Source organism: Suncus etruscus, chromosome 14 (genome assembly GCF_024139225.1).
Source record: "Suncus etruscus isolate mSunEtr1 chromosome 14, mSunEtr1.pri.cur, whole genome shotgun sequence".
NCBI classification, from domain to species: domain Eukaryota; kingdom Metazoa; phylum Chordata; class Mammalia; order Eulipotyphla; family Soricidae; genus Suncus; species Suncus etruscus.
Window position 1 is genome coordinate 88,163,120 of NC_064861.1, and position 21,321 is coordinate 88,184,440.

The 21,321-nt window shown below is 53.3% G+C and overlaps 1 protein-coding gene across 1 annotated transcript; it reads right to left on the minus strand.

The window, feature by feature from the left end:
- Nucleotides 1–15,465, minus strand: SMG9 (SMG9 nonsense mediated mRNA decay factor). The gene is made up of 14 exons (XM_049787267.1): nucleotides 15,190–15,465; nucleotides 12,393–12,548; nucleotides 9,695–9,769; nucleotides 9,315–9,579; nucleotides 9,134–9,231; nucleotides 6,747–6,859; nucleotides 6,046–6,157; nucleotides 4,169–4,264; nucleotides 3,708–3,793; nucleotides 2,752–2,858; nucleotides 2,150–2,257; nucleotides 1,944–2,072; nucleotides 1,712–1,856; nucleotides 1–877 (listed from the first exon to the last, which is right to left on the minus strand). The coding sequence occupies exons 2-14, from the start codon at nucleotides 12,540–12,542 to the stop codon at nucleotides 799–801; spliced, it is 1,563 nt and encodes a 520-aa protein (XP_049643224.1). The 5' UTR covers nucleotides 12,543–12,548; nucleotides 15,190–15,465; the 3' UTR covers nucleotides 1–798.
- Between the last annotated feature and the right edge of the window lie 5,856 nt (nucleotides 15,466–21,321).

The following is a 21,321-nucleotide window of genomic DNA, read 5'->3' on the forward strand; positions in this document are numbered from 1 at the left end:
CCTGTAGTGCTCAGCAGTACCCAGGAGCCGGGAAGACAGTACTGAACCCACAGCAGGCACCGTCTCGGGATAGTAAGACACGAGCTGGGTTGAGCCTGATTCTGTGACACCCCAGGACATTTAACTCAGTCATTTCTTGACTCCTGTGGTGACAAGGGCTGCACACACTGGCCACTTTTTGCTGTAGGGCAGTGGGGACACATCTGGCTAAGGAACACAGGGATCTCACGTCGCACTGAAGTACATGGGGAAATGCCAGGGACCCCGCTCTGGGCTTCACGGGCCTCAGCAGCACAGAGCTGCCTGGTGAACCCATAGTCTTGGCGGGTGCCTCCCTGAGGGCACCAGCATTCATAGGGAAAAGAGACAAGTCACTGCATTCACCCTATACCTCCAGATCAGATCAGAGCCCTGAGGTCTCCCTGGAAAAACAACCCAAGGCCGCCTCCTCAGAGAGACCATCTGAGGGCCCAGGAGTACTGAGAGAGACGCAGTTCGGGGAGGGACCGGCAGGCCGGTGCAAGTCTGTGATTCGGACATAGTTGATGATCCCCAACCCTGGACCCCAATGGGGAGGTCACACTGGGGACCATCCAGGCTCCTCCAAACTGGCCTAGCTGGGGAACCCTGAGGGGCTGCTCCCAAGTCTGAGATTTCAGTGTCACCCCTGAACAACACTCCATCGAGAGAGGGCTGGGACCCAGTGACCAGCACAGCCCAGGTCCTCATCCATTGGGCCGGGCCATTCTCCTGCCGACCACTGGGAACCCCAATGCCTTGCACGACAGCGCCCTGGGCTCAGGCTAGCAGGCGACTGTACTCGGCCAGGGCTGAGGACTTTTTCACCCCGTCCCAGATCCGGGCGGCGTAGTGGAACCTGTGGGAGGAGAGGAGCAGGTAGAGTCCCAAGGAACCTGGGAACCCCCTCATGTGTGTCTTGGCTAGGGGGGAGGGGTAGGGGATGCTGAATTTGTTTGGTGCTAGCAAAGGAGACGAATTCCCTTAGTTGAGCCTCAGGGACCAGGATCCTTCTCCACCCACTCAGGACGGTGCTGGGCAGGAACCATCCATCCCTGCTGCTGCTGCTGCTGCCTACTCGGCCCTGACTCGGCACTGGGGACGCTGAGCTGTGCCCCACCTCCTGGACACCTGCCGTCTACTTGTCTTTCTGGCTCCCAAGCTGCAAACAGCCTCCCAAACCCCACAGAGGCTGCAGGGAAACAGCTGCTGCCTTACACACCCCGGGTGGACTGTGGAGGTGGGTGCCTATCACCCCCCACTCGGCTGCACAGCAAACCCCTTCCCATTCCCTCAGGGCTCCCAGGCAGTGAGAGACCACCTGGCTGAACCTGATAGTGTGTGAAATCGATGTGCCTGCTCTAGCTCTAGCCCTTTGGGCTTCCTCTGCCCCAGCTTTCATGGACACCTCCCTATAGCGACCTCACGACCGCGCCTCTGCCTCAGCTCCCAGGGGCTGGAGGGATAGCATAACAGAGAGGGCACTTGCCCTGCACACAATGACCCAGGCTCAAAACCAGCACCCCACGTGGTCCCCTGAGCCCCGACAGGAGTGATCCCTGAACACTACCAGTGTGGCCCAAAAACCAAACCAATTTCCCCCGAGAACAAGGGGCAACAAGACCCATACCCCACTGGCTACGTGGGTGTTTTCTAGGCTGGGAAGTGGGTGCCTCCACGAACCCCAACCTACCAGTTCTTCTCGGTGAGGATGGTGTGTGAGAGCTGCGGTCGGGCCATGGACATCACCTGGCTCCGGAGTTTGCTCACCAACGACTGGAAGCTGGGGTGGCCCCTGTACCCAGGGAGCAGGGAGAAGAGCGGGCTGGAGCCAGGACCTAGAAGGGAGAGGAGATGAGGTGGGACCGCTGGCCATTAGGGGCTCCCCACTGGGCGAGAGCACCCTGTCCCTCCAGGCAGCCCACCTGCCCTCGGTGGGGTCTCGCTCTCTGCCTCGCTGTCCATGAAGGGCACTAGGAACAGGTTGACTTCTGAGTCCAGGAAGTCGGCTGGCAGCCCAGGAAAGATGTCGCACTGCAGCATGGACAGGGTCCCTGCAAGGGCCTCCATCAGTCACTGCCCTACCCTGAGCACCCCCCAAGCAGGGTGATGGGGCAACTGGGGGCCTCACCCTTGTAGCGCAGGTGCGAGTGGGCCATGAGCTGGTCGATCATGAGGTGCATCTGCCGCAGCTTGCGGGGACAGAAGTCCTCTCGGCGCGCCTTGTTCTGCAGGAAGACTGGGCACGGCGTGGGGCTGAGACACAGCTGGTACTGGCCACGTGGGAAGTCCTGACACCCCCTCCCAGTTCACAGCACTTGGGGATACTTAGGACCATGGACTTGCACTGAGCGATAGGCAGAAAACCCACAATCAAGCCCTGCCTTCTGCAGCACTCCCAGCCACCCAGTGGAGAGGAGAGGAGAGGAGGAAGCCCCTCTCCATCAGCGGTGAGAAAAAAGGGGGTAGGGGAGAGTCCAGGGAGGAAGAAGGTGGAGGGGTGTGGTGAGGCAGAGCAGGGCCTAGTCGAGTGGAGGGAGCCAGAGGAACATGCGGGGCTGTGGGACAGTGGTGAGTGGCCACTGGAGACCTCACTTGCCAGAAGCCTGTGGGAGACCCTTCTACCTGACCACAGTGGACTTGGGTGCCAGCCCGCTGTGATGGGAGCAGTACCAGACTCGGCTCACTCCCTCAGTGGCAAGGCAGGCCTGAGGCAGTCCCCCAGATGCTCACCCAGGTGAGGGTAGTACTCGGTGCCCTCCTCGGAGCCTGACGAACTGCTCGACTCATGGCTGGGGGACGGCGTGGACGGCTTTACCATCTCAGCTGTCTGCAGGAACCTGGTGCATTTGAAGGAAGGGAGATGCTCCAGCTCTGGCCCCCAAATCCCTCAGCCTGGGGCCTGCTATAGAGTTGGCTGCTACGGAGCAACAGTTACACCCAGAGAAGCCACAGATGGCTGCAGCACCTGCACACAGGATCCGGGCTTGGTGCTTGAATCCAAGCTCATAGAGAAAGCCTAAACTGAAGCCTGAGTCTCCCCAGCCCTAGCAAGACAGTTATTTTTGCGGGGAGGACCCTACTGGATGTTGGGGATTAAATTCAGGTCAGCTACATGCAAGGCAAGTGTCATTCCTGATGTGCTACTGCTCCAGCTCACCTAGCAAGACACTTTCAACAGTTGGCCAGACCCACAGCTCACCCCAGAATTACTATGACCAGCAGTGCCCATTTATCCAACCATACATGATGTACCAGGCCCTGTGCTGAATGCTTGGTATTTTGGGGGAAGGGTTTGCTTTGGAGCCACACCTGGTGATGCTCAGGGGTTATTCCTGGCACTGCACTCAGGAGTCAAGGAATCACTCCTGGCAGTGCTCGGGGGACCATATGGGATGCTGGGGTCAAATCCCGGTTGACCTCATGCAAGGCAAGCCCCCTCCCCGCTGTCCTAATGTCCAGTCCCCAAATGCTAAGTCTTAACCCCGTCAGCTCTGCTTTAGTTTCCAAGGGGGAAGTGCAGTGACAGAAGCCACCTGCATACACAGAGCAGGGCATGGGTGCCCAGCACTGCAGAGTCCCCCTGGGGGGCACACAGGATGACCAGATGGCCTGACCACACTAACCCCGCTCCTCCTGCTCCGTGCAGCCGAGCCCCTGCCCTGGGCTCATGCCAGGCATCCACTCACCTGTACAGACTCAGGTCAGTAAACCAGTCCTGGACAACAATCACCACATGGCAGACAGTGAAGAGGAAGGCGGCGATCTGGAGGGACTGCGGGCAGGAAGGCAGCAGGGGTGAGGCCCCCGACCCCACAGACCTCGAATCCCAACTCGGCAACCACAAGGAATCTCAGTATTGATGGTCTAACTGGGTAGTTCAGCCCTTCCAGTGACGCTGTCCCTGAGGCGGACAAGGACACTCACTCCCATTTACTCCACGGGGGATGAGAGGAACGAGACTGTGGCTTGAGGTGGGGACAGGGGGATGTGTCTGAGGGACAGAGCCAATGGCAGGCTTTGTTGAGACCTCTCCTCAGCCTCTTCCTGCGGTTCTTGCTCCTCCTCCCCAAGCTCTTACAAAGCAGAAAATAGGCCGTCCCATCTAGCTCCTTCAAGAGGGGACCCTGGCGGGGGTCTGGGGCCTTACCTGCATCTCCACGTAGGTGTGGGGGAGGTTGTACTCAGGAGGTAGTTTGCGGTCGTTGTTGATGAGATGGTCCAAGATGGACGGGCTCAGGATGGGCTGGAGCAGTGGGAGAAGGCAGTGACCTTGGAGCCTAGAGGTGGCAGCGACCCAGCCTCTCGGGCCCCGCCACTACGGGATGGCACGAGGTGCAAAGCCCGGCTCTTTCTATTCCTGACAGTGCCAGTCAGCCGGAGGAGGTGAGAGCGAGTCTCACCACAGAGGCCTCAGGCCGGATATGGCAGTCCTGAAGGCCCCCTAGCTGGCTGACAGACTCTGCAGTCTGAGTGAGTCATGTCATTACAGATCTCTTTGTCTCCTCGCAAGTGCTTTCAGAACCTGATGAAGATAATTACTTAGGTCAAAAACAATGATTAGTGTGAAAATTGGTGAGGAAGTAAAAGCTGCATCAGTAGGTGTCAAAGAACCAGCAGTGATTCATCAGACTTGTCTTAAAGGAACACTGCGTGTAGGAGCGAGCACTGGAGCTCAGGAGCCCATCAGTGTGGGCCAGGGTGCTGGAGCGCCTGGGGAGAAGGTGGCTTGTGCTTGACCTGGGGTCCATCCTCAGCACGCCTGCACACACGCTCAGAGAACACAGATTTTTCCATCTGCCTTTTCACTTTCTCAAACTCCACACACCACGCAGAATTTTAGCCTGTCTCATGAGCTGCCTCAGCTGGCGACTGGTTGGTGTTGGTCCCAGAGGTGCTAGTACCTGGGTCTTACTCATCAGTAGGTTTTTCCGCTCTCTAGGACATCAAATGCCCATGCTCCCTTTGCTTCCTTCCAACATCTGGGGAGCACCAATACAGCCTGGGCCCCTGTGCACAACAGCTGAGGAGCTGCGGCATGTGGGAGCTGGAGTAGCAGCTGAGTACTAGGGCACCGCAGGGAGGGGAGGGCTTCCAGGGGAAGACAGGGCACCAGGCATCAGCCAGGAAAAGGGAGGGTTCCACTGTAAGTAAGGGGGCCCCTGTGTCAGGTGCAGCCATGGCCCCTGGCACAAGTATTAATTCAGACACCTCATAAATCCCCACCCAGCAGACAGCTTTCCTCCCAAGAAGGAAGCTGAGGAATAATAAAGACCCTGGCTTGGAGCATGGCTCATTGGTGATTTCAGCTAATGGGTACAGAAGGGGTCAGAGCAATAGCACAGCCAATAAGGAGCTTCTTCTAGCATGCAGTTGACCCAGACTTGATCCCCCAACACCCCATAAAGGTTCCCCAAGTACAGCCAGGAGTGACAGCTGAACCTGGAGTCCAGAGGAAGCCATGAAAACTGGGGTGGGGTGGGGGTCATAAAATCCAACCAAAGGGACCAATACTAGGAAAGCCCTGAGGTGAGAGACCACAGCCAGGCCTTGGTCGTGTGGAGGAGCCAGAGTCTGAGGGCATCTGAGTCCACACTTTTGGGGCTGTGCCGAGGGGCAGGGAAACTGCTACCACACACAGTAGGTCAACTCTCCTGACAGCGACAAGCCCGTCACCAACTGATTCAGGTCCCATAGCCTGCGCCCAGAAGCCTGGGAGGCCACCATGGCCCTTTACTGATACAGACAGATAGTCTGGCCTGGTTGGATCTGGTTTGAGGCCTGGAGGCAGCTCAGGGTTGAGAACTTGCCTGGCAGTTACGAGGCGTTGGGTATAGCTCCTGGCACCACAAAAATAAAAGAAATGAAATGCAGAGGATTTTTAGGCATCTGTAAGCTCAGGGACTGGGGACCTGGGGGAAATGAAAGGAAGGACAAAGGCCCAAGAAAATGCTAGCCCCAGGGAACCCAGCATAACTGTGGCTTGGCCAGCACCACATAGAACCCTGAAGTCCAGGGAAACAGTACCTGCGTGTCCAGAAACACGATCCGCTCCTGGGTAATAAAAAAGTCTATGCCACTGGTCTGGTTGCCCCCTCTTTCCTTCATCTCGGCACTCTGTGCCCGGAAAACATATGCCCTGTGGAGAGTAGGTGGGCCCATTAGTTTCTGGTCCCTGACACTACAAATGTAACATCAGCCCCTGATCGCCTGCCAACCAAGCTCCTACTTGTGCCCATTGCCTAGTGTGGGCATCTTCCACCACATAGTCCAATCTGCTGTGGCCCCCGAAACAAATAAAAGAACAAAAAGAAGGCACCTTAAGGTACATGGCAGGAGCTCTGGCCAGAACTGGAGAAGACCATCACCCCTCCCTGCTTTCCCTGCTGCAGCCCCAGTGCTGCCTTCACCTTGCTGGCCAAGCTCTTTATGTCTCTTCCATAGGGTCCCTTTGAAAATGTACCCCATCACCTGTGCCTGCACCTGGCTTCTCTTCTTGCATCAGGACAACCCACAGACTTCCCTGACACCCCCCAACTGAGCTTTGAGCCCTAAGACCACCACTCTTTGATAGCCCCAAGGCCCTGCCTGGCATAAGGTGTTTCATGAGCACTCCGTGAAGGCTCTTGAGTTGAATCAAGCCAGGATCCTGGGAGACAGGCTCCCGTACCCTCCAGGTGCAACCAGCTCTGGTCCACCTCACTTACTGCTCCCTGTTGTCCCCTTACCTCTGGTCCTCCTCAGGAGTGTTGGCTGACAACAGTGACATCACCATTGACTTGCCTGTCCCTTGCAGGCCGAGGACACCAACCACCAACACATCAGTCTGGTCCAGCAGATACTGAGGGGAAATATGGATGTGGCCTTAGAGATCTGCTGCCGCCCAGGCAGCAGGGGTTGGGCAGATGGGTTTGGGGGAAGGGTCGCTTGGGCACTTTCTTACAAGTCTGGTCACCCATGAAGCAACAGTCCAAGGGTCCCCACCTCATCTGCTTGGAAAAGGGCGTGCATATGTGAGTGTGTGAGGTGGGGAAGTGGGTGGAATGTTTCGGGCCTAAAGAACACAGCTGACAGCTCTAAAGTTGAAAAGGGTGTGGTGTGAACCGGAGGCTAAAGGAAGTCAGTGTGGCTAAAAGTGGACGAAGGGAAGCGTGGGAAACAACAGGGCTACTGGAACCTTCTTCTGGGACACTTGCTGCTTCGAGCAGTCTGGGAAAACATGGGAAGCATGGGAGAGAGCAGAGAAAGGAAGGACAGTCCTTGCGCTTGACCGAGAAGGAGCAGTTCCCTCACCGTCCTGCCAACTTTCACCACCAGGGGTCAAGAGACGCACAGGTAAATAGATCTGCCCTTAAAATCATTCAGATGGATTGTGGCCCTTAAAATCATTCAGAATTTAAAACAGGCTAATCCTGAGCCTCACTCCGAACATCCAAATCCAGCCCTGTTTAACAGGCCAACCTATATGAAGCTACTTAACAATAAACATTTAGGGGCTGACTGGAGTGCTAGCACAAAGGGTAGGGCATAGCCGTTGCATGGGGCCAACCCGGGTTCAATCTTCAGCATCCCATATGGTCCCGAACCTGCCAAAAGCAGAGCCAGGAATAACAACCCCTGAGCACTGCCACCAAGTGTGGCCCAAAAACCAAAAAATTAAGACATCAAGTTTTATTAACCATGGACTAAGGGGCTCGGAGAGTAAATGCTGAATAGTTACGTACAGAAACAGAGGCTGAACTAGACCAGAAAGGCAAACCAGACCACCCAGTAACTACAGTTCTGGGAGTCAGGGCCTAGATACTTTTATTCCTTTTGGGGTGATAGTGAAAGGGATTGATTGGGTCACACCCGGCAATACTCAAGAACTATTCCTCCCTCTTTCCTCAGGGGTCACTCCTGGTATGGCTTGGGGCGGGGGGGGGGGGGGGGGAAAGGGAAGGGCAAATGGATTGCTGTACATCAAACCCAAGTCGGCTGCAAACAAGGCAAATACCTGCTCTGCTACAATTTTCTCTGATTGTTCTTTTCTGAGTTTTTCTTGGGGGGGGGGGGGGCACATGCTCAGGGCTTACTCCTGGAATCCCTTCAGGTATTTTCAAGGCAGGTTGGCTCCATGCAAGGCAAGCACCCTCTCCTCTGACTTCTCTCTCCAGCTCCTTACTTTTTTTCTTTTTTAAAGTAAAAGCAGGTTTTCATTTAGAAATCCAAAGGAAGGAATGAAAGGGAGTGTGAAGCTCTTAACTGAGTGTCCCAGCACACATCCACCGTGACGGGATGAAGGAGAACACAGCACATCTCAGGAGGGAAGAAAGAGGGGACACGAGCTGTGTGTGACATATCATGTGTGTGCACTGGCAAGACACATGGGCTCAGGAACCAGCACACGGACTCTTCTTGGGTTTTTTTTTTTGTTTTTTTTTTTTGGTTTTTGGGCCACACCCGGCGGTGCTCAGGGCTTACTCCTGGCTGTCTGCTCAGAAATAGCTCCTGGCAGGCACGGGGGACCCTATGGGACACCGGGATTCGAACCAGCCACCTTTGGTCCTGGATTGGCTGCTTGCAAGGCAAACGCCACTGTGCTATCTCTCCGGGCCCTCTTCTTGGTTTTTATCTCAGCTCTCCAGTCACTATCTGTATGACAGTGGACAGAGACACAGGATTCAGACACCTGCCAGCCTGGCACATTGCCCATGCAACTGAGAGAGCAGAGGGCAGAGTCTCAGGAGAATCTGAGTGGGACTGTGGGAAAGAGGAACAGATGAGGGAAAGGAGGAGAGAGAGGCCAGAATTCTGCAGGGACAAAGGGGCATGCTTTGGGGGTGCACAGAACAGCACAGGCTTCGGACAACTAGGGCAGGAGGCCCAGTCAGTTGAGGGGAGGATGCAGGAGACACAGGAGCAGCTGTGGGGACCCGTGTCAGAGGGAGGGAAGGGAGGACCAGCACTGAAAGCCACACCACTTGGCCCTGGCTGGACAGCCCCTTTCTGCTCCCGCCTCTCCTGCTGCAACTGCCCAACTGCCAAGTCTCTGGCCCCAGAGTGACCTAACAAGAGGGGAGCAGGGAAGACAAAGAGCTGGGGACGCAGGGCCCCGGACTCGCTCCCTCAGTACCTCGATGGCACTGTCGCACCAGTTCATCTGATCATCCACCAGCTTGATGCTGTGTTTCATGCGCTCTGGAGGCAGCAGTTTGGCCTGGCCCACGACAGCTGAACAGAGGACACAGGCGGTGAGGGCTGGGCCAGGAGGGTGTGTGGGGCCCCCACGTACATCCTGCCCAACTCCAACTCACGGTCCATGGCTGCTGGGGCCGCGGTGCCCATGCCCCGGTTCTGGATCTGGTACACAGGCTGCGTGGGCCTCTGTCCTTCCTTCTCTCCCTTGGGGGGAGCCGGCGTTGCAGGGGGTGGCGGTGTGGTGCCCTCGGGGGTTGAGGCAGTGGACGAGGCTGTAGGCCCCTTCCCTTCCTCCCGGGGCTTCATAAGAACGATAGGTTTCTCCAGCGGGGCTGGAGCCGGTGGGGCAGCGGGGGTGGCCGCAGGTGCTGGCTGCTTCGACTATGGGGAAAAGAGGGGTCCAGTGGGCAGGGGCGACCCTATGCCCCGGAGAGGGGGCCCCCGGGGGCAGGAGAGACCCTATCCCCTCCCCTCCCGAAGCTTCCTCCCTGCTCACCCGCTCGGCTGGAGGCTTAGAGAGGATGATGGGGGTCTTCTGTATGACGGCCGTGTTGGTCTCTTCACTGCCATCCTGTGGGGAGGGAAAGAGGCACCAGTCTAGTGCCTCATCGGCTCATCTCAATCCTCCTACAGGTACGACGGCCTCCATTTTACAAAGGAGGACTTGAGAACAGAGAGGTTAAGTGCCCTGCACAAGGCCACACAGCCCATCAGGAGTGGTGCTGAACACAGGCAGCAGGCTATGGAGGAGATGGCCCAGAACTCACCTTAGCCCACCTAAGCATCTGCCTAGCCAGCAACCCTTGGAACCAGACAGATCTGGGTTCACAACAGACCTTGCCTTTGGAAAGGCCCCTAAATCCGGATGAAGATCCACCCTCAATTAGGCCTGTTGAGTTGCCGCCTAGCTGGAGGAATTCCTCTCACTGAGAATCCCTGAGGCCAACAGGAAATGGAGCAGCATTTCCTCTGACCCCCAGCAGCTCCATACCTGCTACCAGCTGCCTGGCCCCCTCTTCTCCTTCTTCCAGCTCTGACTCACGAGCAGAGACCACTGTCTGTCTGTCTGTCTGTCTGTCTGTCTGTCTGTCTGTCTGTCTGTCTGTCTGTCTGCCTGCCTGCCTGCCTGCCTGCCTGTCTCCCTCTCTCTGGCTTCCTGAGTCACCTAGGGAGGATTTCCTTCCCAAATACTGGGTTACCGTTAACATGGGGAGAGTAATTGCAGGAAAATGCTAAGATGTGCCAAAGACATGAATGATGCAGAGAGGTCAATAGTGGGGGAGGAGGCTCAGGGGCAAAGAAGAGATTTAAGAACTGCTTGTTCCCAAATTCTTCTGGGCTCAAACCTGAGGGTGTAAGAACTGGTAGCATCCCCCAAAAGGGAGGGAGAGAGAGAGCGAGCAAAAGATGAGAGAGAGACACAGAGAGAGAGAGAGAGAGAGAGAGAGGAGAAAGAGAGAGGAGAGAAGAGAGAAAGAGGAGAAAGAAAGAGAGAGAAGAGAGAAAGAGGAGAGAGAAAGAGAGGGGGAGAAAGAGAGAGAGAGAGAGAGAAAGAGAGAGAGAGAGAACACTGGAACCCCATGGAAGAGCCATGCTCATTTGGAAGCAACTTGCCCTCAGGTTTGCCTACTTACAGTTCACACACAGTTCAAACTGTTATTTATTTATTTATTTATTTATTTTGGGTTTTTGGGTCACACCCTGCGGTGCTCAGGCTGTCTGCTCAGAAATAGCTCCTGGGAGGCACGGGAGACCATATGGGACACCGGGATTCGAACCAGCCACCTTTGGTCCTGGATCGGCTGCTTGCAAGGCAAATGCCACTATGCTATCTCTCTAGGCCCACAAACTGTTATTTTTTTCCACCCACTGAACAGCCAGAGGTGGAGGTGGGCAAGCCTGGGGAAGAGCAAAGGTTCTGGGAGTGAACCAATGAGCACAGGTGGGGTGGGGCAGGGCACGCAGCGCCCCCAGGGATCTCACCGGCAGGCACGGCCACAGCAAAGTGGTTGAGTGAGGCAAGGGCCCCAAAATGCACAGGCGATTGTGACCCGACAGAGCCTTCTCCTTCTGAGGCTCATTTTCCTTATGGGTGGAAACGGGGTCTACTTCGGGGGAGGGGGGAAGAGGGATTTGAAAGGCTCAAGAAGACCCACACACCGGGCACTTGGCACAGAGCCAAACATTCAGGCTGCTCAATAAAGCGGCAATGTTAGGGTCATACAACCCCTTAAACACAAACTTGGGGCTATGTTGGAGTGATGGTACAGCGGGGTGTACCTTGTCCTGCACATGGCCAACCTGGGCTGACTCTCCTCCACGGCATGCCAGAATGGTCCTGAGTACCACTAAGAGTGATTCCTGAGCACCGCTAGGTGTGGCCCCAAAACCAAAATAAATAAATAGTTCTCAGCACCTTGAGCTTTAATCCCCAATGGGAAGTTCAGTGAACCTCAAAGTTCTTTCCTGATTCCCTCTGACTCATTTTCTTTTTTTTCTACTTTTTGGGCCATACCTGGCTTTGCACTCAAGAATTACCCCTGAGGGCCCGGAGAGATAGCACAGCAGCCTTTGCCTTGCAAGCAGCTGATCCAGGACCAAAGGTGTTTGGTTCAAATCCCGGTGTCCCATATGGTTTCCCGTGCCTGCCAGGAGCTATTTCTGAGCAGACAGCCAGAAGTAACCCCTGAGCACCGCCGGGTGTGACCCCCCCCCCCCAAAAAAAAAAGAATTACCCCTGAAAAAAAAAAGAAAAAAGAATTACCCCTGGTGGGCTCGGGGAACCATATGGGATACCAGGGATTGGGCTGGGTTGGGCGCATGCACGGCAAATGCTCTCCCCACTGTGCTATCGTTTCAGCCCCCTATCTCATTGTCTAGTAACTTCTATTTTACCCACAGCAGCCACCCTCCTTCAGAACACACCAGTTCAGCCTCAGCTACTTGGCATTTGCGTTTCCTTTAGATGGGAGTCCTGGTCCACTCCCTCACCCTCTTCAGAAGCCTTCTCCAGCCTGATACCTTCACAGCAGCCCCTTCCCCACTTAGCCCTCTTCCTACATAGGGACAGGGGGGTTTGCTCAGATTCATCCCAGCACTTACATCGGTGTCTGGCATGTGACAGCTGCTGACAAATACATCTGGGAGCGGGTGGAGTCCCGAGGGTGCCTTGAACAGACTGAACACACACTCACCCGCCTCTCTCTCTCCCACGGCGCGATGTAGTCCCGTTCCCGACCACCAGGTCCAGAGAGATTCTGGGGGCCCCCAGGGCCTGGCTCCTTCCACCGGCGCCGCCGCTCTATGCCGCAGAGCCCTGGCTGACTGTGCCCAGACTCAGACATGGTGGCCTAGAGAGAGAAACGAGTAGGTTTCAGGGTGCAGGGTCGTTCCCCCACTGCTGGGTTCATTCTTGCCAAAGATTTCCCTAGGGCTGGCACAGTGCCAGCCGGCAGATTCCTAACAGTCATTCTTCAAGGCTTCCGAACAATTAAAACCAAGTTCTGAGCTCAGGATTCCTGACTCCCCAGAGGACAATTCTCAGCTCACCTCTTCTCAAAGCCAAGTGAGGCATGGGGCCTAGGAGCTTTCTGGCCAATGATCTAACACCTGTCCAGTGTTTGACATGAACCCTCCTTCACTGACTAGCACATGACTTTGTCTTTTCCTCTTCCTAGCTGGAAGAAATGGGATGTGGATGTGAAGGTTGGAGCCCAAGCTCCATAGAGGACTATGAGGCAAGTACAGAAGAGCAAGATACACGGTTCAGAGGTCTGTTATCAACCTTGAACTAACTACCTCTGCCTGAAGTGAACACAGATAAACACTTCTTTTACTTGTAGCCTAAGCTACTTCCAACTATTAGTCATTTTACAAAACCTCAACATAAAGACAATGGGGGGAAGAGTCAAATAAAAACAAGACAATCGGGCAGGAGACACAGGAAAGCAGAGAAGGCGCTTGCCTTGCATGCAGTGACCTGAGTTTGGGTTCAATCTCCAGCACCTCATATGGTCCAACAAGTCCTGCCAGGAGTGACCTCTTGATGCACAGCAAGAAATAAGCCCTAAGCAGCGTGGCGGTAGTTTCACCTTGTCTCTGCAAAAGCAGTAAAATCCTCCAAAATGACCGGGGAGCATCAGTAAACAGTCCTCTCGCCTGGTTCCTTCTGCATCTGAGCCCTTTTACAGACATTGTAGAAAGTCCTGGTCCCAATGCAGCCCACTCCTTATCAATTAAGTAGTTGTCTACCAGTCTGGAGGGAGTTTCTTGGCTATTTATACACCTTTATGCATTCAATCTGACCTGCCTTCAGCTGTCAATCTAACCTGGGGGAGGGGAGTGAAAAGGTACAACGATGCTCAGGAATTTCTCCTGGCAGTACTTGGGGGACCATCTGGAATACTGGGGATCAAACCCAAACTCAGGTCACTGCATGCAAGGCAAGCGCCTTCTCCGCTGCACTATGGCCCTAGCCTGAACCCTGGCTCCTTACTGAGCATTATGTCCCTCAGCTGCCCATGAGGGTGGAGTGAGCTGATGCTACAGCCTATGCCATAGGCCCTATGACATCTGCAATTACTAAATCATTACTCGGGTGCATGCACAGTCATTCTCTGACTCCCCACACCACCTACCCCAGACTGTCTCTGAAACCAAAGTGTGGCTTTTGCAGGACATGGGTGTGATTTCACAAGCCAGGAAGGCACCTGTCTGGTTCCTTAGTTTTGCTTTGATTTGGGGCTACACCTGGCAGTGCCCAACGAGTACTTCAGGCTCTGTGCTCAAGATGGTGGGGGTCGTATTTGGGTTACCCATATGCAAGGCAAGGACCCTGCCTACTGTACTGTAGCTCTGAGTGGCCCCACTACCTGATGAGAGCAGGACTCACTGTCTAGTCTCAGAAAAACCCTACAGCCTTACCACAAAGGGTCTGTTTATCGTATTTCTGGGGACACTTTCTAGATCTGATTCCAGGCCTCTATGGGGATTATCCCCACAGAATGTGTCTGCTCAGGACTTTCCAATAAGACCCATCTCATATAAGTTGATCCATTTGCCCATTTACTCTGAGAATGTCCACATTATTAGATTCTCCTTCAACAGTTCCTAAAGGAAAGTTCCCCCAAACTTAAAGAAGCCCATGGACATGCAATTTAGGTTCCTCCAGAAGGCCAGAGATAGTATTCAGCAAGTAGGGTGTTGCAGTTAACCAGGTTTGACCCCTGGCCAGAAATAAGCAGCGCGCACCACAGGTGTGGCTCAAAAATTTCAACAATAACAATAACCTTTTTAGCAGTTTATTTATTTATCAATTGATTGGGTGTTTGGGTCACACCGGCGATGCTCAGGGGTTACTCCTGGCTCTTTCTTTGCTCAGAAATAGCTTCTTGGGAGGCAAGCTTGGGGAACCATATGGGATGCCAGGAATTAAACCAGGTCCATTCCAAGTCAGCTGCATGCAAGGCAAATAAATGCCTTACCGCTGTGCTATCTCTCCGGCCCCAATAAATAAATAAATTTTAAATTGGACATCTCCAATGTTGCTTCCAAAATAGTTTGGGGTTCACTCCCCAAGAAAACCCCAAACTTAAAAATAAAAGCCAATCTTTTTTTGGTTTTAAGTGTTTCCTAAGGATAGCCTGGGAGAGGAGAAGAGAGAAGGGGGAGTCTAGGTGTGAGATACTTGCCTTGCAGGTAAGGAAGCTTAGGTTCAATTCCTAGCAGCACTTTTTTTCTTCCTAGACTTTCTGGAAGGGTCCTTGCATCCAGGTCACCGGTTCTGCCAGTTAAGCTATAACTGAACTTTCTATTCACCCCCCAACAGGTACTCAATGGACTGCTCCTGGTTCCCCCTCGGATCCACGATGAGCCTTTCAACAGTGGGGAAGGGGCGTGGTCTAAGTGACAGATGGGCGTGACTTGTCCACAAGCCCCGCCCATGGCCACGCCCACCCGCCGCCCCCGGAGCGCGGGTCGCGGGCCTCTTACCTAAGGCGGCGTCTGATTGGCTCCTGGGCGCAGCGCGCGCGGTCCGTAAAAAAATGTGGGTGCGGGGAGGTTTCCTCCTCAGGCCACCAGCCTAGAAATGGGGTTCAGGGTATTGGGAGCAGGGAGATAAGGGGGAAAGCAGGTACCGGCTACTCAGGAACGGGTCGTAGCCTCCCGGAAGCGGCCCACAAGAAAAGCCGGCTGGAAGGAAGACGCGAGAAGGAGATCTCGCGAGATCCGGCCTAAGATCGCGCGCCGCAGGCCGCCGGCTCTGCGCGTGCGCGCACGAGTACGCGAACTGGGCATGCGCAGCTGGAGGTGGTTGTCCTCAGTGCGCATGCGGGTGACGGCAGGTCGTGGGGGAGGGGTGAGGCTGCGGCGCTGCCCCTAGTACGCTTGCGCGCAGCTAGCCTAGGACTTGGGCGAGCGCAGACTGGGCGCTCCCGAGGTTGCAAGTTCGAATCCGGTTTCATCAGCGGCGCTGGCTGGATGCGTTAGGGCGGGGTGGCAGAGCGGATGTTAGTGCCTTTGGACTGAGGCAGCTCAGAGAACAGAGTGACTCAGATTTGGAAGAGATCCTGGTCTGTGGAGGGAAATGACAAGAACATCCAATTCACTAGGAAACCTCGAAGAGGTTCAAAAAGGCAAAGCACTCTGGGTGGAGAAGTTGAGGCTGACTTGGACTCAGTTTCCCCGAATTAGGAGGCCAGACAGGAGAGATGGATGGGCAAGCCAGATTTCTGCACTGCCTCCCTCAAGAGCCTCCAGGATTTGAACCTGAAGGGCTCAGATCTAGCACAAGTTCAGCCTGCCTGTATTGGAGCTCAGTCAGGCCCCTCTGCAGGTCCTCGAGGAAGCCAGCAAAAAACACTTGTGCAATCCTGAGCTCTTAGCTGGGGTTATTAATTGCTTACAATTAAATGGGAATGAAGATTGTTCAAGAGAAATAGAGATGGCCGGCTGGAGTGGTAGTACAGAGGGGAAGGTGCTTGCCTTGCAAGTGGCCAACCTAAATTTGATCCCCAGTACTTCATAGAGACCCCTGAGCACTGCCAGGAGTAACCTCTGAGTTATTGTTGTGCAAACAATTTGGGGGACTGGAGAGATGATAGTAGAGCGGATAGGACGTTTACCTTGCACATGGTCTACCTGGGTTACATCACTCCCATTCTATTTGGTCCCCTGAGCCAGAAGTGATTTCTGAGTAAGTAACATGAGAATTGGATGTGCTTCCCCCCAAACCAAATATTTTTGGTAGGGTAGGGTACTTCCCTTGCTCGAGTCCAACCTGGATTTGATTTCCAATACTATATGGTCCCCCAAGCCCGCCAGGAATGATTCCTGAATAGAGCCATGAGTAAGCCCTGACCGCCACTGGGTGTGTCCCCAAAACAAACAAAAAGACTCCTAGGTGAAGAGGGAATTTAATACTTCACATTTGAAATCCTTTAAAAGTTATGTTGGGGGGGTAGGCAATACCACAGCAGAAAGGGCATTTTCCTTGCACAGGCCAACCCGGCTTCAATTTCTGGTATCCCAAATGGCCTCCAGAGCCTGCCAGGAGTGGTTCCTGAGTGCAAAGCCAAGAGTAACCTCTGAGTGCCACCGGATGTGGCCCAAAATAAAAAAAAAATCTTTGAGGAACTGGAGTGATAATACAAGGAGGGAGCATTTGCCTTGCACAAGCCCCAATCTCTTAATTCATTTGTTTTCACTCATCTTGGGGACAGCTAGCTCTGTCCTCCAACCACAGTTGTGGAGTGGAGGTCTCTAAGGTGGACCTATCCCCAACAGCAGACATCCAGGTATTCTAAAGGGTCAGAGGATGTCAGAGAAAAGTCAGGGTAGGACCAAAGTGATAAAACAGCTGGTAAGAGGGCCACAGCGTTGGCGAAAGCGATAGAGTGTTTGCCTTACACACACTGACCTAGGACCGACTGTGATTCGATCCCCCGGAGTCCCATATGGTCCCTGAAGCCAGGAACAATTTCTGAGTGCATAGTCAGGAGTAACCCCTGAGTGTCACCAGCTGTGGCCCAAAAACCAAAAAAAAAAAAAAAGTGGGTAAGGCGCCTGAGCACCACCAAGAGGGATTGACTCCTGAGCACAGAGCCAGGAGCACCATTGGGTGTAGCCCAACAGAATAACAACCCCAAAACCTCACGATAAGGAAATTGACTAACTGTAGTGAATGCGATGGGCAGTCAAGGAAGGCTATTTGGAAGAGGTGACTTTAAAACAGAGGCCTAAAATAAGGGAAAGCAATGAGCCATGTGAAGATGCTAAAGAATAGTCAAGTGGGAAGACCCTGAATTGGGAGTGGACCTGGTGGCCCAAAGAGGCTTAGAAGGTCCAGAATGGAGCATATGACATATGGACATATGGAGTATATGGACATAGGAGAGGCTGTGGGTAGGGCTCTTGCAGGTGGGAGAGCCAAAGAGGACCTGGATTTGGGCATATATGTCCAGTGCAGTAGCCCTAGGTGAGCTGGGAGCACAGTCCAAAGGTTCGCCCTGTGTGTCACAGGCATTTCTCTTTAGGGGGTAGACACATGACTTTGTATGTGGGAGACCCTCGTTTGAGCTCCAGTACCACGTGATCCAGGCTCCTCATGGGGATAGCACAAGCCAATAAAGGAAAGCAGAGCTGCCTGCTGGGAGTGTGGGACGGATTTGCTTCCTGTGACGCAGCACAGGGGAAACTGAGTCACCTCTGATCGTTTGTCCTAAGGGCTTGGGCCTGAGCAATAGTGATGAAGGATGAAGATGAAGATGGGGTATCATGATGAGTCATGAATAGACTTGGAATCTTGTTGCTTGTTTGTTTTGTTTTGGGTCCATTAGCAGTGTTCAGAGCTTACTCCTTTTTTTTTCTTCAGGTTTTTGGGCCACACCTGGCAGGGCTTAGGGGTTCCTCCTGGCTCTGCACTCAGAAATTGCTCCTGGCAGGCTCGGGGACCATATGGGATGCCAGGAGCTGAACCCAGTTCCGTCCTGGGTCTGCCGCTTTCAAGGCAAACACCCTGCCACTGTGCTATCACTCTGGCCCCAAGGCTTACTCCTGGTTCTGCATTTAGTGATCATTTCTGGCGAGCTTGAGGGACTATATGGAGTGCTGGAACTGGATCCTGGATCTGCCATGTGAAAGTACGTGCATTACACACTGTACTATCACAGAACTTTTCGAAGTGTATTGGGCAGTAGCTAAGTGGTCAGTTGTTGGAGTAGGAATGAAGTTTGGGGCCGGGTGACTCATTAAGTGCCTTGTCTTGCGTGTGTGAGGCTTTGGGTTCTCCCCCCAGCACTGCAAAAATTTTTTTGTTGGAAGGGTCACACCTGGCAATGCTCAGAGGTTACTCCTGACTCTGGCTAAGGAATTACTCCTGGCAGTGCTCAGGAGACCATGTGGGGTGTTGGGATCAAACCCAGGTTGATCATAGTCAAGGCAAATGCCCTACCCGCTGTATTATTGCTTTAATCCCAAATGAGGATTTTTTGTTTTGTTTTGTTTTGTTTTTGACCACACATGGCAGCTCTCGGGTTATTCCTGATTTTGTGCTTAGAATTTACTCCTGGCAGACTCAGGACCATGTAGGATACTGAGGATCAAACCCAGGTCTGCCACAGGCAAGGCAGATACCCTCCCCACTCCATTTGGGAGCTCCCAGCTCCCAGACAAGAGTTTAATTTATTATTATTTTTTAAAATATCAGAATATTTTATTGGGGGGGGACCATCTTCAGGGGAGGATGGAAAGCCCACTTCCTTATCAGGCTGAGATTTCCACAACCATATGGCTGCAGAAAGACGAGAGTTTTTGTTTGTTTGTTTGGTTGGTTGGTTTTGGGTCACACCTGGCAGCGCTCAGGGGTTCCTCCTGGCTCTACATTCAGAAGGCTCAGGGGACCATATGATATGCCAGGATTCGAACCACTGACCTTCTGCATGCAAGGCAAACACCCTACCTCCGTGCTATTTCTCCGGCCCGATGGGAGTTTTTTTTTTAAAAAAGCGGTCAGTGCCCAGGGTTTGCAGAGGCAAAATGACTCACTAAGGAGTTTAATTCTGGTATCAAGAACTTCCGTATGCCAATTATCCACTGTTAAGCCCATCTAAATAGTTTACATGTATTGTTTCCTTTATTTCCCCTCACAAGTATAAGCATAATTTTTGTAGTTTCTTTTTTTCTAAAAATAAAAGGATGGGACTCCCAGTGTTGCTCCAGGTCCAGGCACTTCTCCCCATTGACTTTTAGCCTAGCTGTGGGGCCTGTGGATTTAGTGTTTAAGGGTCTCAGTAGTGTCAGTGATAAAAACTCAGGGACTCTAGTACAGGGTAAAAGAATTGTCTTGCACATGGCTGATTCCAGTTCAATCCTCTGTTACCCATGTGGTCCCTCAAACACTATCAGGAGTGGTCTCCCAAAACAAAACCAAAAAAATCAGGACCTCATGAACGCCATGTAGACATCCTGCCTCTGAGCTCCCTGGTCCTTTTTTTTTTTTTTTTTTTTTTTTTTTTTGGTTTTTGGGCCACACCCGGTGACGCTCAGGGGTTACTCCTGGCTATATGCGCTCAGAAGTCGCTCCTGGCTTGGGGGACCATATGGGACGCCGGGGGATCGAACCGCGGTCCGTCTCCTAGGCTAGCGCAGGTAAGGCAGGCACCTTACCTCCAGCGCCACCGCCCGGCCCCCCCCCCTTTTTTTTTTTTTTCATTTCTTCCAGTTTTTAAAGTTTTACTATTGGTAATGCTGGAAAGATCATGGGATCCCAGGAAATGGACCCAGCAGAGCTCCTGCAGACAAAATGTGTGCTTCAGCCCTTTGTGTTGTCATCCTGGTCCCCTCTTTTGGGGGAGTGTTTTATTTTAGGACCACACCTAGTGATACTCTGGACGTACTCCTGGCAGGCTCTGGGACCATATGGGATACCAGGGATAGAACTCGGGTCTGCTGTCTTCCAGGCAAATGCCCTTCTTGGTGTGCAATGACACCACCACAGTTTTCTCAACTGTGAAATGGGACCAGTGACCACCCACAGCCCTCTCCTTTAGCAGAGAGTCTTTGAGTCATTTACACAGAAGATTTAGCCCTAGGTCTTTCAGGACTTGAGAGGGGACTCACTGACGGAGAGGAAACTGAGGCCTAAAAGAAGAGGGGGAAGAGGTTTGGGTATTATGCTCAGACTTACTCCTGGCTCTGCACTCAAAAATTACATCTGGTGGAGCTCACGGACAATGTGGAATGCTGGGGATTGAACCTGGCCAGCTGTTTACAAAGCAAACACCCTCCTTACTGTGGCTCCAGCTCTAGGATTGGTTATTTTATTTTATTTTATTTTTATTGTTTTTTTTTTGTTTGTTTTTGGGCCACACCCGGTGATGCTCAGGGGTTACTCCTGGCTATGCGCTCAGAAGTCGATCCTGGCTTGGGGGACCATATGGGACGCCGGGGGATCGAACCTCGGTCTGTCCAAGGCCAACGCAGGCAAGGCAGGCACCTTACCTGTAGCGCCACCGCCCGGCCCCCGGTTATTTTATTTTATTTATTTATTTATTTTTGTTTGTTTTTTTTGGGTCACACTCGGCGGCGCTCAGGGATTACTCCTGGGTCTGCACTCAGAAACCGTTCCTGGTAGGTTCCGGGGACCATAAAGGATACTGGGATTCGAACCACTGTCCGTCCAGTTATGGCTCAGTGCAAGGCAAACGTTCAATCGCTGTGCTAACTCTCCAGCCCTGTAGGTTGGGTTTTTGTTTCTTTTTTAATATATATAATTTTTGGGTTTTGTATCACACCCATTTGTGTTCAGAGCTGACTATGGCCTCTGTGCTCAGGGATCAATCCTAGCAGGGCTTAGGGAACCCTATAGGGTTTTGGGGATTGAATGAAGGTCAGCCACATGCAAAGTAAGCACCCTGCTTGCTGTACTCTCACTCCAGCCCCAGTTGTTTTTTGTTTTGTTTATTGTGGTACCAGGAATCAAACCCAGGTCTCATCCATGCCAGGCACGAACCTTGCCACTCAACTGCCACCCAGTCTGGAGAAGAAAGCAGTTGGCCAGACGATGGGGAAAGAATGGTCCCAGAGCACCGGACCTTTCCAGTGCTGTGAGGAAGCCGCCTGCAG